The sequence below is a fragment of the Scleropages formosus genome, chromosome 8 (assembly GCF_900964775.1).
Source record: "Scleropages formosus chromosome 8, fSclFor1.1, whole genome shotgun sequence".
NCBI classification, from domain to species: domain Eukaryota; kingdom Metazoa; phylum Chordata; class Actinopteri; order Osteoglossiformes; family Osteoglossidae; genus Scleropages; species Scleropages formosus.
The window spans coordinates 7,677,565-7,694,139 of record NC_041813.1 but is presented as its reverse complement, the minus strand read 5'-3'; the positions used below and the strand labels follow the sequence as shown (position 1 = coordinate 7,694,139).

General features: G+C 45.1%; 2 protein-coding genes across 6 annotated transcripts in view; both read left to right on the top strand.

Moving 5' to 3' along the window:
- Positions 1-2,977, top strand: part of cul9 (cullin 9) — a 34,348-nt gene extending 31,371 nt beyond the window's left edge. For both annotated transcript variants that reach the window (XM_018725003.2, XM_018725002.2), the window contains 5 exons: positions 38-148; positions 264-381; positions 749-882; positions 1,174-1,265; positions 1,608-2,977. In XM_018725003.2, coding sequence (XP_018580519.2) covers positions 38-148; positions 264-381; positions 749-882; positions 1,174-1,265; positions 1,608-1,827 — 675 coding nt within the window. In that variant the 3' untranslated portion in view covers positions 1,828-2,977. The remainder of the gene's footprint in view (positions 1-37; positions 149-263; positions 382-748; positions 883-1,173; positions 1,266-1,607) is intronic.
- A 2,884-nt stretch (positions 2,978-5,861) lies between these two features.
- The window catches only part of LOC108918048 (uncharacterized), a 28,981-nt gene continuing 18,267 nt past the window's right edge, over positions 5,862-16,575 (top strand). For 3 of the 4 annotated variants that reach the window (XM_018724939.2, XM_018724937.2, XM_018724942.2), the window contains exons 1-5: positions 5,862-6,487; positions 7,921-8,054; positions 9,827-9,869; positions 10,001-10,126; positions 10,490-10,591. In XM_018724939.2, the coding sequence (XP_018580455.2) occupies positions 6,011-6,487; positions 7,921-8,054; positions 9,827-9,869; positions 10,001-10,126; positions 10,490-10,591 (882 nt within the window). In that variant the 5' untranslated portion in view covers positions 5,862-6,010. The remainder of the gene's footprint in view (positions 6,488-7,920; positions 8,055-9,826; positions 9,870-10,000; positions 10,127-10,489; positions 10,592-16,575) is intronic. The other variant, XM_018724941.2, reaches the window with a different exon arrangement.

The window sequence follows — 16,575 nt, the reverse complement described above, 5'->3', positions numbered from 1 at the left end:
GGAATTGACACTCGTCTTTCCTCCTTGTTCACTCAAGGACTTCGCCATCAATCTGGAGAATAAGGTCTCATCAATCAACGAAGCCCTGCAGATGAAGTCTCTGACATTTGTTATTGATGCCTGTAAAATCCTAGCTCAGGCTCGCAAGGTCAGCTTGTACCGCCTTTTAATTCTTTGTGCTCTGTGGTATCTTTTGGATGGATGGTGGCTCACGAGAGTTCCCCCCCCCCTTTCCCACCCCCCACTTCTTTTTCTCTGTTCAGGTTCTAGCTTACTCATGTGTTTACAGCTATTACAACCAGGACACTGAGAAGATGGATGTGATGGAGCAGCAGACTGAAGCTTTGGATCTCCACACCAATGCACTGCAGATCCTTTTGGGTAAGTTGTTTGCACCAAGTCAGGCACCTTGTAATGACAGAATATAGCCAGAGCTCTATTTCTGCTTTAGTACAAGTTTGAAGTCCTTGCTGATTTAAGTCGCTGATGAAGGGCTTGCTGCTAAACTCTAGGGTTAAGGTTTGATCTGAATTTGCATGTTTAAATGAGTGAGATGTAAATCAGTTGATTTCTCACTGACATTATATATTGCAGATATAAATATGTAAAAATAATAAATATAATTTTTTTTTTAAAACCTAATTCAGAGTTGACCCTAGTCACACAGGACAGACCCCAGCAGATGCCTGTATGTGTGGAATTGAGCAGCAAAGATGATGCATATTAATTGCTCTCTGCTGCCCTCCAGAGGAAACGCTGCTCCAATGCACTGACCTGGCATCCTGCGTGCGGCTGCTGAAACCCGAGCACATCAACACTGGCCTGGAACTCATCCGGCGCATCCAGGAACGTCTAGTGGCTATCCTGCAGCACTCCACACAGGTACACTTGGATACCCAAAACCACCAGCCATGGGTTCTAGAAAAGCATCTCAGCTTTTCGCGGTTCTGTCTATATTACCTTTGCCCAAGACAACATATGGCAGTGATGGATGAGCAACTTTCCGATGATGTGCCCATTTATGCAGCAGGGTATTGTTACTCTTATCAATTCACGGAAAGTACCTTCACAGTATCACAGTAGGAGAGGGAGTATAAGTGCAATTTAAGAAGTGCCTTTGAAAGATGCTATATGCTCCTGCTGTGCTAATCTGACTGGTCTCTCCCATTGCAGGACTTCAGAGTAGGCTACCAGTCTAAGACGGGAGCTGACCAGGAGGCTGCTCAGGCTTCGAACTTAACTAACCACACAGACTCTAACAAGGAGTAAGGATGCACCTTTACCTATGTGCTGTCCTCTTCATCACTAGTTCACATTTGCGGTCATTGTCCAGTTCAGTCATACCGGTGCAGATTCATAGTATGGATCAAAAGTGCTCTCTACCTGTATTACTTTTTTTTTAGTTGAGCTTAGAGAGAATTTATCATGTATCATAACAGAAGTATTAAGAGAATCACTTTCAATTCTACAGTCATCATTGGTTTGATTATTCCTTTCAAAGTCTGCATTTGAGTTACGGTAAATTTGAAAACCGTTTTTGTGATTGCCGTCTTGTCGCATGATGTTTCATTGAAAAGCAGCTGATCTTGGTTTCACCCCTGGCTCAGGGTGAAGTCAGATGGTGGTTCAGACACTGGTGATTCTGACAACAACAACAACACAGTGGAGGATGGTGGAGATGGTGAGGAGGATGACGACCAGTACGATGACGAGTACGTCCCAGAATGGCACGAGGACTATGATGAAGACGACATTGATGAAGACGACTTCTTCTCTGAAGACGACGAATCTGAGAACCTAGAAAGAGACTTCAGCCCGTATGACTGAGTGTATTTGGGGGTGGGTAAACAAATTAGGCTGTTACACTCATTGTCTACCAGTGCTTATAACACATATGAAGCATTTCACCTGAAAGGAAGCACTGCTTCACGATTTAGATGAGAGGTGGGCAGAGAATGTTTTCTCTTAAGAGAAGAAAAAAACTTCTTCAGACTTATGTTTCCATTTTTCTTTGTCAATGATAACTTCAGAAGTGACAAGATTGCGCTTTTTTCCATTCATTTTATCAAAGAACATTTGCATTTGTCCTTAAAAACTAAGTTTATAATATGAATCAATCTTACCTAGTTGTACACGTACACCAAGATGATGTTAATCTGACTTATGAGCTTGGCAGGGGAATCCTTTATAGAGGGAATTGTGGAGGGTTTGCTGTTATTGCAGCTGCAGCTCTTGGTTCAGTACAACTGTTGCCTACTTTTTTTGTTTTTGTCCAGAGGATTCAATAAGTAAGGGATGAGTAACATAGCCTGAATAGACCTTTATGTTACTTCTGGGTATTTATTTTATACCAGTTGAAAAGCATTGACTTGCAAGGTTCATAATATATTATTTCTTAGCACAAATATTGCCTTTAAAAAAAGGACAAATGTTATGCCTTGGTAAATAAAAAATGAGCTTGTGACTTTATTCAGTTATGTGATGATTGAAGGTTGGGGAAAAAAGAATGCTGACTGAAGAAAAGACATTTTAAGCGTGTATATATTGAAGGGCTACAAGAAACCCGAATGATCGTGTCTAATGTCTGACTGACTTGAGAAAAGTGTAAAATCTGTTGAGAATGAGAACACTTAAGGGTGTCAATTAGCCTACCAAAGAAATGGATGAATCGGATGGAAGCATCAAGTGTGTCAGCTCTACCAAGGTCTCACGGCAATAATTTGAATTCCTTAGTTCCTGAATTGCATTCTTTGCTAAGCAGAAATTTTAAGTTACTAGCTTTTTTCTTTTTTTCCTTGAAAAAAAAAAAAATTATAGTATTTGGACATGTTAATGTTCACTTATGTAGAGAAGAAATTGCAGATATCATGCAATGTTCATCTTGGAAGTTGCTGTAAGTTGAGATATCCTTATATATTCATATATTGTTCATCTACTACAATGTTCTATCTTTCTGAATTAAAGCTGAAGTTGTGCAACTTCATCTGACTAAATAAAAAGCTTTTTCTGCTAAAATCTAGTCCTGCTGTTTGTCAAGACAAGAAGGTAAAGTTGATTAAAAGGTCTTGACTTTTGGGCAGTTATTTTCAGTCATTGACATTATTCATACTTGCCTGCAGGCCACGGGTAGGTGTACCTGGTCCTTGAATGTCACAGGATATGATTCTTTTACTGAGCATTTTATTACTCGGCCTAGATTAGAATTTTGACTATGAATTTCACAATTTATCCCATTTAAAACAAAATTAACCGAATTGTGGAATACAATCTCAAAAAGTTTTTACGCCATTTAATTTCACAAAGTAAACTAAAGGAACATCGCCGCTGCATAGGTACCCTAAATTTGTTTTATTGTATTTCAAAAATTTTACCTGTTAGGGAGTTATTTTTAATGCTTGAATTCTGAGACGTACGGAACCAAAGCCGAGTAATAGCTCAGCTGCAAGAAAAGCCGGGATATAATGTAGAATCCAAATTCCAAAATTCCTGACCCTGTGAGAGGAGAATTTATAAAACTAACATTACCTTTTAAACTGTCCTTGAACTTACTATGCATGCGGTAAAATGTATCTTGGCGTATTATGTAGAGCAAAGGGCAGAGCTGTCAGTAACCTATAAATGGTATAACTCAGACATGAGGTATAAAACATGAAGGGGAAATAAAGGAGGGAAAAACCAGCTGTGGGTTGTTAAGATAAGCAGAGTACCAGACAAGGTCCCAGGAACTAATGAACCGTGCAATAAAAACAAAAACGGTTTTCATTACGTGATTGTGGGTGTAAAAAAACTGAATAGAAGGTAGTCGTTTCGCACCATTCGGGGAGTCGCTGCAAGCTGACATAATACAGACACGGGCTCCGGCCGGCCGGTGCGGGACTTTATCAACCCGAAAAAAATAACACCAGCATGGTGGCTCAGTGAGTAGTGCTGCTGTCTTACGGCACCTGCGTGGTGGAAGAGGATGTGGGTTCAATCCCTGCTCAGTCTATGTGCAGTTTGCGTGTTCTGTCTGTTTCCTCTGGGTGCTCTGGTTTCCTCCCACACTCCAAAGACATGCTGTTCAAGTTTCCCTGTAGTGTGTGAGTGACAGAGGGAGTGTGTTCCACTGAGGGATAAATGAGTGACCCATTGTAAGTAATGTATCTAGCAGTGTAAGTCACCATGGTGAATAAGGTGTGTGGGCTGACAACACTACATAGAGTTCATTGGAAGTTCCTTTGGAGAAAAGTGTTTGCTAAGTAAATAAATACAAAATAATGCAAACACTTGAGGAAAAAAGACTGAGACACCTCTGTTTCCTTAGTTCCTCTGCTGGTACTGTGCTACTCTTAACATCCCACAGCTGGTTTTTCTTTTTTTTTCTTGTTTTACATCTCATGTCAGAGTTATGTAGATTACTGCAAGCACTCAGGCAGTATTTGAGTTACCGTTGGCTTCTCGTCTGCGCCAGCCAGTCTGGCCATTCTGTTCTGACATTTCTTATCAACAGGGTGTTTCCACCCACAGAACTGCTGCTCACTGCATGTTTTTTGTTCTTCGCACCATTATGTGTAGCTAAACTCTAGAGGCTGTTGTGAGTGAAAATCCCAGGAGATCAGCAATTTCTGAAACACTCAAACCACCCCATCTAACACTAACAACCATACCCTGCTCAAAGTCACTTGGATCACAATTTCTCCTCGTTCTGGTGTTTGATCTGAACATTAACTGCAGCTCTTGACCCATGTCTGCATGAGCTGTATTGCGCAACTGCCAAGACTGGATGATTGGATAATTGCATGAATGTGCAGCTGTACAGGTGTTTCTAAAAAAGTGGCCAGTGAGCATATGTAGATACTCCAGCAGGAAGGCTTACAAATCAACAGTTGGTTTTATCTAAGATGGAAAAAAAGGAGGGGAGATGAGGGTACAGCGTAGACTTTGCATGGATAGACGAAGGGATTGCCAAACCCATCCTTGCTTTGGAGACCACGCAAATGTTGCTTTGAGTTGCACTTCATTTGATGGGACATCCATGGCATCTCCCCATAGATGTAGGAAACTACAACTGATTGCAGCTCAATCCTTGTGAGACCGGGTGGGACATGTCAAACATCTGATGCTCTCAGACACCCGGTAGGGTGGCCAAATGTGCTCATGCAAAGTCAATGTAAGGTTGCCACTTCTTGATATACGGTTAATATGTGCATTGGGTATTCAGTAGAAAAAGTTATCCCACATGCCTGACCTCAGTGGAGAACGTAACATGAACTTGAATGTCATAAATTTGAAGATGATGAAACAATAAATCACATTTATTCATTTAACAGACGCTTCTCCAAAGCGACGTAACATCTCGGAGAAAAATACGATGGAGTGCGTTGTATCAATAGAAGAAAAATGTTTAGTTATAGAAATAACCCGAATGAAATGTTAATTTGGCCAGTCATCACTATAAATCCGTAGCCTAAACATCCCAGTGAGCTGAGGACAGGTGCTGCACCGCAGCCGAACGGACGACTGACGGAACCGCGTTCGCGCCGCCACTTTGACACATTTATATAAAGCGGCGTATCTTTGCAGAATGCGGCACCGTCAACTACAGCCTTTGTTTCGAATTCAGTTTAAACGGAAAGGGGTCTGTGCGAATACCCTCAAAACGACTACACTCGGAGAAAAAAATGCATTTGAGTCTGAAAACAAATTTTTAAAAACACCGCAACTCCACCGATTGCGTACTAACTCGTGTTTTAAAGCGTATTTATCTTTTTTGTTTTTAACGTGCACAATCGCTTTCTCTTTTAGGAGACCGAGGACGAAAACGGACGGAGCGTTAGCTAGCCTGGTGGCGCACAGAATATCTTTGAGGGGGAGGAGCCGCGGGATTTTGTCGCAGTTGCTGAGGTTCGCGTCGCGTGGAGCCGCGTAGCCAATGTTTAGATACGCGCGAGGAAAACTTTTTGGATCCTGTTAAGTAACACGACTGTGTTTTCTTTGCATTAAATCGTTGTCTTTCCCACTGACTACTGCGATGATTCGCGGTAGTCGTCGAAAAGCGGGGGAAATGGCATTCCCTCCGCACGCTCGCGCTCCTCGGTTCCTGTATGATCGGTCGGAACTTTCGCCGCCGCCGCCGCCGCCGCCGCCGCCGCCGGATCGTGGCGGGTGGTTGCGGGACGCTTATTTCTCCAGCAGGTTTGAGGAGTATCCGCGTCCCGGGTTTAATAATAATGTAACACGGCCGCTCCGCCGGCAGGACTACGCCACGATGATCGACACAGAGTTCGGGCCGGCCGAGAGAAGACTAGACGACAGAAAGTACAGGCCCACGGCGACCGACATGGTGGACCCGCCGTGGGAGTTTCACCAGTTCGCCGTGGCGGACAGAGCCGGAGAAGAATGCGAGTGGGCAGCAGAGAGACACCCCCGGGATTTGGGTTTCCGTCCAGGACGCATCGGGGAGCACGCGACGATCGGAGTCCCGCTCCCTCCGGGACGCTCGCGTGAGGTAATTGAGCACCTGCTGCTGGTTATATAATAATAAATAGTATTTTGTGCGGGTTCGGTACGAGCGCGATCGTTGAATTAATCCTGTCTCGGTGTTCATGCCGTTAATTCTGAGCGGATAGGTCAGGTGCACGCAGGGGGTAGCGCTCCGCAAGGCAGGAGGACGTTCGTCCGGAGGAGGCCCGGATGAGGACCTGCTGGGGACGCGCCTGCTGCGGGGCTCTTTTCGCTTCCCGAATCGTGCCATGATGATGTGGGACGTGACCCTGCTGGAGGAGGACGGTGGTGCTGCGGACGTTTGTCGAGTCCCACTCCTCCGATCGCTTCGAGTCACCATGGCATGTGGCTGTAGGGAAACCGAAACTTGTCGCTTTGCTGAGCGGCACGGTGGTGCAGCGGGTACTCGCCACCTGGGTTTGAATCCAGATTGTTCTGTGTGGAGTTTATGTTCTACCCCCCTTGTCTGGGTGGCTTTCCTCTCACGGTCCAATGATGTTTCAGGTTGAGTGCTGACTACGTTTCCTGTTTTTGTGTGGGGTTAGGGGTTGGGTGGCGACTCCGTGATGGGCTGCGTCGCAGCCTATCCTGGGTATACCTCTCCTAACCTTGCGGCCAGGGACTCTGCGATAAGGACTGCCGGGACCCTGGCGAGGACAGGCGATTAATGAAAGCGAGTTCATTATGAGGGGGGGGCGCGGTGGCGCAGCAGGTTTGGCCGGGGACTGCTGTGGGGTGGGTCTGGGGTTCGAGTCCCGCTTGGGGTGCCTTGCGGCGGACTGGCGTCCCGTCCGGGGTTAGTCCCCTTTCCCCTCATCCCTGCGCCCTGTGTTGATGGGTTAGGCTTCGGCTCGTGGCGGCGACCTCGCTCGGGACGGGCGGTTGCAGGCCTTTATCTCTGTGTGTGTGCGTGCATGTGAGAGAGAGAGAGAGTCTTGGATTCTTGTGGATGTTGGTTCGAAGGGACACGCAGTCCGACGCGTTATTTGTTCCAAGTGTCGCTACAAGCAGCACGCTGGGAGGCAACTCCGAAGACAGGCTTCCCTGACACTGCATCTCGTAGGTATATATGTTATTCTACAAGGGAGCGGACGATAATATTCGTAAGTGGGGAAAACTACCGTCGGTCAGCATGAGCGGCGGATGTACGTCTCGGCGAGTACGAAGGGTTACCGCCGAAGCAGTTCGTACAGGAGTGGTTCGTCTCGAGTTTAAACTGTCCGTGGATGTTCTGATCCTTTTTTTTTTTAGCCAGCATCATTGAACAAGAGGACCTGCAGCTTTTGCAGTGATTTATGCAGCAGAGTTCTTATTGCATAAGTGATAAGTGCCTTAATGGTACTGTATCGGTGTAGGGTTAGGATGCTGCAGCAGGAGGGGGATCTGATGTGTGTGAGTTCATTGAAAGTGGGAATTGCTGCTCTGTCCTCTCTTTAGGGAGCGAGGCCCTCCGCACCCAAACCCGGCGGTCCAGTTGATGGCAGGATTCTGAGACGCGCCTGGCCGAAGGGACGCCGGGAAAACCGCACGAAGTCGTCATCTGCACCGCTGGCTCCAAGCGGCGCCACCAAGTAAATCGAGTCTTTCGCTTCATCCGGCTGCACATTTGAAACAGAACGCAAGCGCATTTCTCCATTTAACTTAAAAAGAGGATTTTCAGCGCCTGCCTTAATTTCTTACGTAGTTGATCAGATTTCATGTTTCACTCCAGAATTTAAAATGTTTCAGATGAGACGGTTTGGCTGCTGGCTAGAAATTGGGGGGGGGTCTCTGTGGTTGCCAGTTTATTAGCTGAAACCAATGGATCCTATTTGGAAATATGACCTCTAGCCTGTGTTCTGTATTATTGTTTGACCTTCAGTTGTCTTTTTTTAAAAAATTTTTATCTTGGAGAGGTTTTTTTAATAGGTGATTCCAAAAGAACAAAAAAAAACCTTGAAACCCTTCACAATCCTATGGTTTTACACATATGACCATCTAGTCATCACTGAATCTTAATGCGTAAATGTATCCTTAAGTGAGATATTACTTTGTATAAATATTGCGGCCGACGTTTAGAGGATTTCTAATGAAAAAGTCGCCGAATCATAGTGTTCTTGCATGTGCAACAAACGCCTCTTGGCAGCTATAACTTGAAGGACTTGTTTGTCGGTCTCGTTAAAGAATAGCTTCAGCTCATGGATATTTGAGGCAGTTGATTTATAGAGAACTGTCTTTAAGTCCAACCCTGGCGTTTCAGTTATGTTGTAATTATTTTAATAGCCGAGTACCGATTATTCTGATTATTAATCACGTAAAGAAAACTTAATTGAAATGACCGTAGAAAATATACAGGAGAGAGGAGAAACCTCTTAAGAGCCACAACTTTGTTTAATTTCGTTAAGATGAACATTTTTATACTTGTAAGTGGCGTCTTCAATTAAGGAAATGTACGAAGTGCAAACTAAACCCGTTAATCGTTAAGGGCTGCGTTAATCACGCTTTGAATTTCAACAGACGTTTACTGGGATCCAATAAATGACCAAGATATGTTTCAAATCACTGTCCAAGGTGCAACCAAAAATGAGGCTTAAGTCAACTTTAGAAATCAACATTGTATGTGTTACCATTCCAGGTTCTACGTAGAGCGGAAAGTAGCGAGGCGTGAATTTCAGAACTGCGACTTATGATCTAAGTACGGTTAGGAATGATGTAAGCCTTACAGGTTTCAGTGAATAGTAAAATTCATTTTGGGGCAGAAACCACTGCCCGAGAAGGTTAGAAGAACAACAGACACACAAGTCGGAATGACCATCGACAGACCGGTGAAGAGTACATTGCCGCCACCGGCTCGGCTGGAGTGTGGAGCAGAAATGTTTTCCTATTAAGCCATCGTGCATTTAAATTTATTCACTTAGCAGACGCTTTTCTCCAAAGCGACTTCCAATGAACTCTATGTAGTGTTACCAGCCCACACACCCTGTTCACCGTGGTGACTTACATTGCTAGAGACGCTACTTAACAGTGGGTCGCTCAGCCGTACATCAGTGGAACACACTCTCTCTGTCACTCACACACTGTGGGTGAAGCTGAACAGCATGTCCTTGGAGTGTGGGAGGAAACCAGAGCACCCCAAGAACATGCAAACTCCACGGAGACCGAGCAGTGATCAAACCCACGTTTTCTCACACCACCCAGCCGCTGTGAGACGGCAGTGCTACTCGCTGTGCCACCGTGCCGCCCACAAATATTGTCCCATCTCTCAAATTCTAGCTTTTGTTGGGTTGTTTGCAAGTAATTAACTAAGAGAACTCACAATTATTATTTTTTTTTCTTCCCTGTCCCACTTTTTCTTGTGTCAAAGACCACCACCTGGACGATTTGAAGGAGTCATCTCATTCGTGGGTGTGAGTAGCTGATACTTTTCACAGCTCCTGCTGTATCTTTCTTTCGGAAACATTGAGCGCGATTCTTAGCTTCCCTATTACTGCCCTTCACTGTTTCATCATCTCCTGTGACATGACATGCTTCCTCTCAGAGTAATTATGGTTTCATTGAGCGAAACGACCTGAAGAAGTTCTCCTTCAGTTTCGAAGCTTTCTGGGGAGATTGTGCACACATGATCCCAGGGGTGAAGGTCCGGTTCACTCTCTACAAGGACAAGGTTTGTGCGACTGATGCTCGTTCTTAATCTGTGATCCTGCTGCCCGTAAATTCAGGTTTAGTGTCGTCGTAAAGGACGCGCACCTGGGAACTGAATGTTGAAGTCCCTAAAGTAATGTCTTTTACAAGCGTTTGAACGTCTCCCAAAATGTCCTCTTGTTTTGGCAGTCATCTTCCAAATGTTTCACACTGTTGAAGATCATAGAGAATATTGGTGGTCTTCGTAGATCGGGTTGATGGTCGAGGTTTTCGGTTGTTCGCCGAGCTTGGCATTTAGGTTGTTGTCCACTAAAGAAAAGAACATCTTTGCAGATGCATTTTATTGTGATCCCTTTCTCATCTGACAACATGTTGGTGCCCTCAGGGTAAAGAATGTGCCACGGATGTAATGATTGCACCAGGAGGCACGGAAGAAATGGATAGCGAGATCTTCCAGGGAGTTGTCACGGTTTTCAGCAACCATCAGGTGAGGTTTCAGGCAACAGGTTATTCATCAGAACCACGGAAAGCCGCGTGCATCGTGTCCAACTACAAACGTTTAAGACAATTGGCGCTCGGACCCGTGGAAGAAATTTTCCTCTTTCCCCTTGAGCCATAGGAGACCTTGAAAGATATACTCAGACGCACAAACTTCGCACGGCAACATCGGCCAACGGGAGAGCCCTGGAAGTTGGGCGCCTTCCCCGATTGTTCCCCATCGCACTTCTTTAATTGGCCACCTCATACATAATGCATATGTAGGCGTTACATCAGGTGCGCCCGCTCTGGTCTTGGTAATTCTCCATTCTCCTTGTTCTCAAAACATTTTGATCCAAAGGCAGAAACATCCAACCCCCCCCCCATCTCTCAAACTGACCTTGCTCGCAGGCAGGGGAGGAACATCTGCCTGTGATAACATGGTCTTGGTACGCAAGCAGGCCCGCTATCAGGCCATCTGGACCTGGTGCCTGGTACAGCCTGTTCCACAGTGATTTTTCCACTTCATAACTAGCACACAACTGTAAAACATATCACGAAGAAATATTACCAGTTACTATGCTTAGCAATTTCTATTCCGTTATTACTAAATTTGGACATCACACACCAGATTTTTTTCCTTTCAATGACAAGTTCAGTTGTACAGGGACTGTAAGCAGTATACTCTAGATTTCCCTGTAATGCATTGGATCAGAAAGAATTGTTCGTGGTGATTATTAATGGCTGCCCATGAAACCAAAAAACTTTTCCATTTTTCACCGTATCTTCAAGAGGACGCGAAGGCGCAGTGGGTTGGACCGGGTCCTGCTCTTCGGTGGGTCTGGGGTTCGAGTCCCGCTTGGGGTGTCTTGCGATGGACTGGCGTCCCGTCCTGGGTGTGTCCTCTCCCCCTCTGGCCCTGCGCCCTGTGTTGCCGGGTTAGGCTCCGGCTCCCCGCGACCCCGTATGGGACAAGCGGTTTCAGATGATGTGTGTGTGTGGAGACCATGTCTTTGTAATAGAATTATTGTTTATGAATATTCTTAAAGGTGGTAAAGTGGCAACTGGGCTTAACGTAACATGTACGTTTCTGTGGTAGAAAACTGTTAATCTATTCATCTGAAAGCAATATTCATGATTTATAATTAGAAATATGCCTGAAGTTACCACATATTTATTGAATATTTAGTGAATCCAAAGTGATAACTTCTTCTTAGAGAGAAAAGAGGAGATTTGTAGCTCATGTGGTTTGAGTCTGATGTTCATTCAGTCGTCCAGCTGGGCATTTTTTGTGCAAATGTTTTATGACCTTGATTGGTAGCAAAAACTGCCAGGATTGATGACCAAACGGACAGTCGCTTCCTTTTTCATCCTCTGCCCAAAACTGTAGGTTTTATTATAACTTTCCAAGTGATGAAATAAACCTTGAAATAAATGTATTGCAGTCAATGAACATTTCACTGTTCATTTGACTGCCCAGTGTTTCTTAATACAGCTGAGATTGATTTTCAGGTTGAACCTTTAACAATTATGTTTTGGTTATGGATTATTTTCTTTTGAAACAACTGAACTTGTCAGTGAAAAGAAAGCAGAATCAGATGTTGAACACTTAAAATTTTGAAGGTATGTGCTTGCATCCCCCTTTGTCAAGGTCACCCATCACCATGGTAATTTGCAGTGCTTTGAAGATATTTACCCCCCTTTTTTTTTTTAAAGTTATTCTTTTTGCACCTTTTTGACATTTAATTTGATCAGTTCATTTTTCAGTTTAAGTAGTATATGAATGGAGCCTAAGAGGGAGAACAAAGTGACAAATTTTGGTTTATATGTCATATTCTTCATGTGGAAGGTAACAAAATGTGCAATTGTACGTGCTCCCTAACTTTAATGGAAATAATTAAGGGGCAACCCTGTTAAATGTCATTTTCTGCTACTTAAATTCTTACGAGCAAAAGTCAAGCTGCCAACACAGAGATTCGGAGGAATATCGTATCATGTCATGTGACGCTTAAAAGAAATCTCTGAAGACTTTGGGATAAACGTGCTGGTTCTCATCAGTCTGGATAAAGTTACACGGCCATTTCTGAGGTTCCAAACGATCATCACCGCTCACACATTCTTTCTGAAACCGCTTGTCCCGTACGGGGTCGCCGGAGCCTAACCCGGCAACGCAGGGCGTAAGGCTGGAGGGGGAGGGGACACACCCAGAACGGGACGCCAGTCCATTGCAAGGCACCCCAAGTGGGACTCAAACCCCAGACCCACCAGAGAGCAGAACCTGGTCAAACCCACTGTGCCATCGCGCCCCCCTGTCACAGCTATATTTTTCCAATGGGGAACATTAAGAACTGTGGTGAGTCTCCCGCGGTGGCTGTCGCGTCAAAATCTCTCAATGAACAACACAAAAAAAATCAGTAAACAACTTAAGATCCCCAGAACAAATACAGGGAACTGCAGGCCACTCTTGCTTCAGCTCAAGTTGGTGTTCATGACTATACAATAAAGACATTATACAAAAATGAGATGCACAGGAGCGTGGCAAGATGGAAAAAGTAACTCGCTAAAAAAAAATGTGAAATTTCATCTACAATTTGGCAAAAAGCATCTGGTTGTCTCAAGACTTCTGGAAGAATTTTTTTTTTTTCTTTGTGGGTTGAATTAAAAACAGCTTTCTGGTTGACATGGGCCTGTGACATCTCGTGTGGTGTTAAAATCTGATCTAAACATGACCTGAACATAGGCCTTGATGATTATAAATGCTTTAAAATTAAAACCTGCTCTTAGAATGCGTCATGTACCTGCCCCAGACGGAGGGAACTGAACTAAGTAGAAAAGTACTGATAAACAAGCCTGTTGTGACACCCAGAAGTGACGCCTGCATGTGCAAGATATATGAAATCAGGGCTGGATGTACAAATTCGTCATTGGCTTTAGAATGGCAGTGGAAGTTGTTATAAGGGCTTCCAAATGGGTTGTTGGCGGTGAGAGGCTGCGGGATGGGACGCCCTACCCCTATTAGAGCATTCATGGATGACATGACGACGGTTACAGCTACGGTTCCTTGTACTCGTCATCTGTTGGCTAAACTTGACGATAACTTGAAGCGGGCTAAGTTGAAGGTTAAGCCGAGAAAATCAAGGAGTCTCTCGATCGTTGGTGGGAAGGTGGTGCAGGAGACGTTATGTAGTAATGTGAAGGTAATTACATCCATTCTTGAAAATCCAGCTAAGAGATGGAGTAGGTCAAGAAAGGTATCAAGAGCACTGATCCGTCCCTCTTCCCTGGGAAATCGTATCAAGTGGCCACTCGCGGTGTATGAGTTTTCTGTCCGGGAGGTTGAGAAGCTCGAGCGGGTTATTAGTAAGGTGGTAAGAAGGTGGCTGGGAGTGCCACGCAGTCGAAGTAGCGTAGAGTTATATGGTGAGGGCATGTTGGAGCTGACGGTAACAAGTTTGGTTGACGAGTATATGTGTGCGGAAGTGGGTTTGGAGCTGACCCTGGTAGAGTCAAAAGATGGGTTTGTGAAAAAAGTGGTGCCCTCGGTGAGGATGGGAAGGGGGCGGAAACCCAGAGATGCGGTCCAGAGCTCAAAAGGGGCGCTGATGTTGTTGGACGCGGTTGGACACGTGCAGAGAGGGAGGGCGGGGTTTGGCTCCGGCCGTGTGCGGCGGTTGTGGAGCGCTGCCCCGGAAGCAGACGAGCGACGGCCGGTGGTTGAGTAGGTCCCGGGAGCGGGAAGAGGAGGAGAGGTGTGGAAAGGAGGTCGCGTTAGTTAAGCATGGGTCAGCGGGTGAACTGGGAAGGGGTGGAGAAGAGGACGCCACGCTGGCAACCTGTGTGGGCGATGGAGGCGAGTCACATTAAGTTCATTGTTGGAGCGGCTTATGGGTCAGGCCATGTGAAATCACCGGGGGCCCCCCGACTGAGCATCTCTGATTTGCTTTGTAGTCTAATGTTATTCCCAGTAAACGGTGTACAAAATTTCAGCCTTATATCTTCACTAGTTTTTGAGATCTCGGGGGCTTTAAAAATGGGGTGTGACGCTAATTTTACAGCAAAAACTAGTGGTGCAGAAGATGTTTCATAAGTCATTACTTCTGAACTATTCACACTAGGTGCATGAAATTTTCTGGAGGAGTTCTCGGGTAACGAGATGTCTACTGTAAAAGAAGACTCACAGTTGCATATATAAATATTAATTTATAGTTTGAAAACGGGGAAAAAAAAAATTGTGTTTTGGAGAAATTTTGGCTGTATCGCCACATTGAAGCACATGAGATCTTCCAGATTGGTCATTTGTTGTACTTTAGTACTATTTTGTGACTAAATATTTGTCTAAAAGAAATAAAATTCTCATTTGTGAGATGTTAAAATTGAAAAAAAAAAAATCATTTTATGCCTATATTTGAAATGCATATTGCTCATGTGTGACAAGTTCTACCATAAAAAGAATTATACCACTGGAAAGAGCATCTCTTCATTAATATGCGCTCAAAATCTGAAGTTGGTATCCTGAGACACATTTTATCAGGGCGCAGGTTAGCTTGGCACAGGGCTGCTATACTTTCCACCGTAATCAAGTTCTTAGATGTTTAGCAGGCGTTTTTGAGAGCAAGCGGCAAGAGGCGAGTTCTTTGCCTGTTTGCGGTATAGATAAAACAAATGGATTTGTGCAGGCAGGAAACTGCTGGCTGATGTTGGCAAACAGCTCCAAGTACCCCAGGTCATTGCGGTTTCTTCATTGCGTCCACACGTGGTGTTGTGTTCAGAGTGTGAGCGGATCGCGTACTTTGTAGAGTTAACGGTGCCGTTTGAGGATGCTGCTGGGGGAGGCATACGAGCAGAAGTTGTTGAAGTATGGCGATCGGATGGCAGAGGCAAGAGACCGTGAGTGGCGGCTCACGTGAGACCGGTAGAGGTAGGTGTTACGGGGTTTTTGGCTAAATCAGCTATGTCATTGTTGGGCAATTTGATGTTAGTTGCTTGGCAAGGGTGGCAGTGATGGAGCTGTCTGAGACTGCTGAGAAAGCAAGTCAGTGGCTATGGATAAGAGAGCAGGGTAGTTAGGTTTACAGGTGGGAAGGAGGTGTGTAGTGGTGGTAAAATTAGTGGCGGGTGGCTAGTAATGGGAGGCAGATGGTGGTAATTGAGGAGGTTAGTTTAAGTCTGTGGAGTGGTGCACTTGTACTCTTTGCTGGCAAGTATAGAGGCAATCTGTGATGGTTTGAGTTTGTGAAGGTGGTGCGTTTGCGAGTATGTATGGAGCTGTGGTTAAATTGGGGTAGTTGAGAGTGTGGAGTTGCGGTATTCATTGAGGGTGAAGGGCATCTAACGTGTGTGGAAGGGGTTGGGTCTGGGATGCCAGACCGCACCGTTGCGTCTTCTGGAGGTGTCACGGGCCTAATTCAACGAAATGCTGACGAAGAGAGGTGCCCACTTTACAGCCTTGAGGATATACCCATGTTGGTACTCAGTGGTTGTGTTGGTTGGGAGGGAAGTTGAGCTTCTCGATCTTGAGTCGTGGGGATGTATGTTGTGGTAGGAAAGAACAACATCAACTTCTCCTTTAGGTTACAGAAGCCTTTAATGCAAAATGTGAGCCTCCTGGGAGAGTCACACCGAGGGCAAGCAGGATGCAGATACTTGTACACCACGGGGTGGGGTTAGTAACAGCTGTTAGTTCAGTCTTTATGACTTCTTCCTTTGTGTGTTCCTCTTGTGGAGGTGTGGGGGTTAGTTCCCTCTTTCCCACGGGAATGTTTCCTTCACGCGGTGTTGCTATCGTATCTTTGCACAGCAGCAGACCAGGTGTGGTTATAATGTCTCCTTGCAGACGCAGCCCTATCACTCGCACCACATTTCTGCAGCAACCACAAACAATCCCTAATTCATAGTTCAAAAGTGAATAAAGGTCCTTAGAAAAAGTAAAGAAACAATAGATACGATTTTCTCTCACAATGTTGGATGTTCTCTGTGGCTTCATGGTGAGGTTGG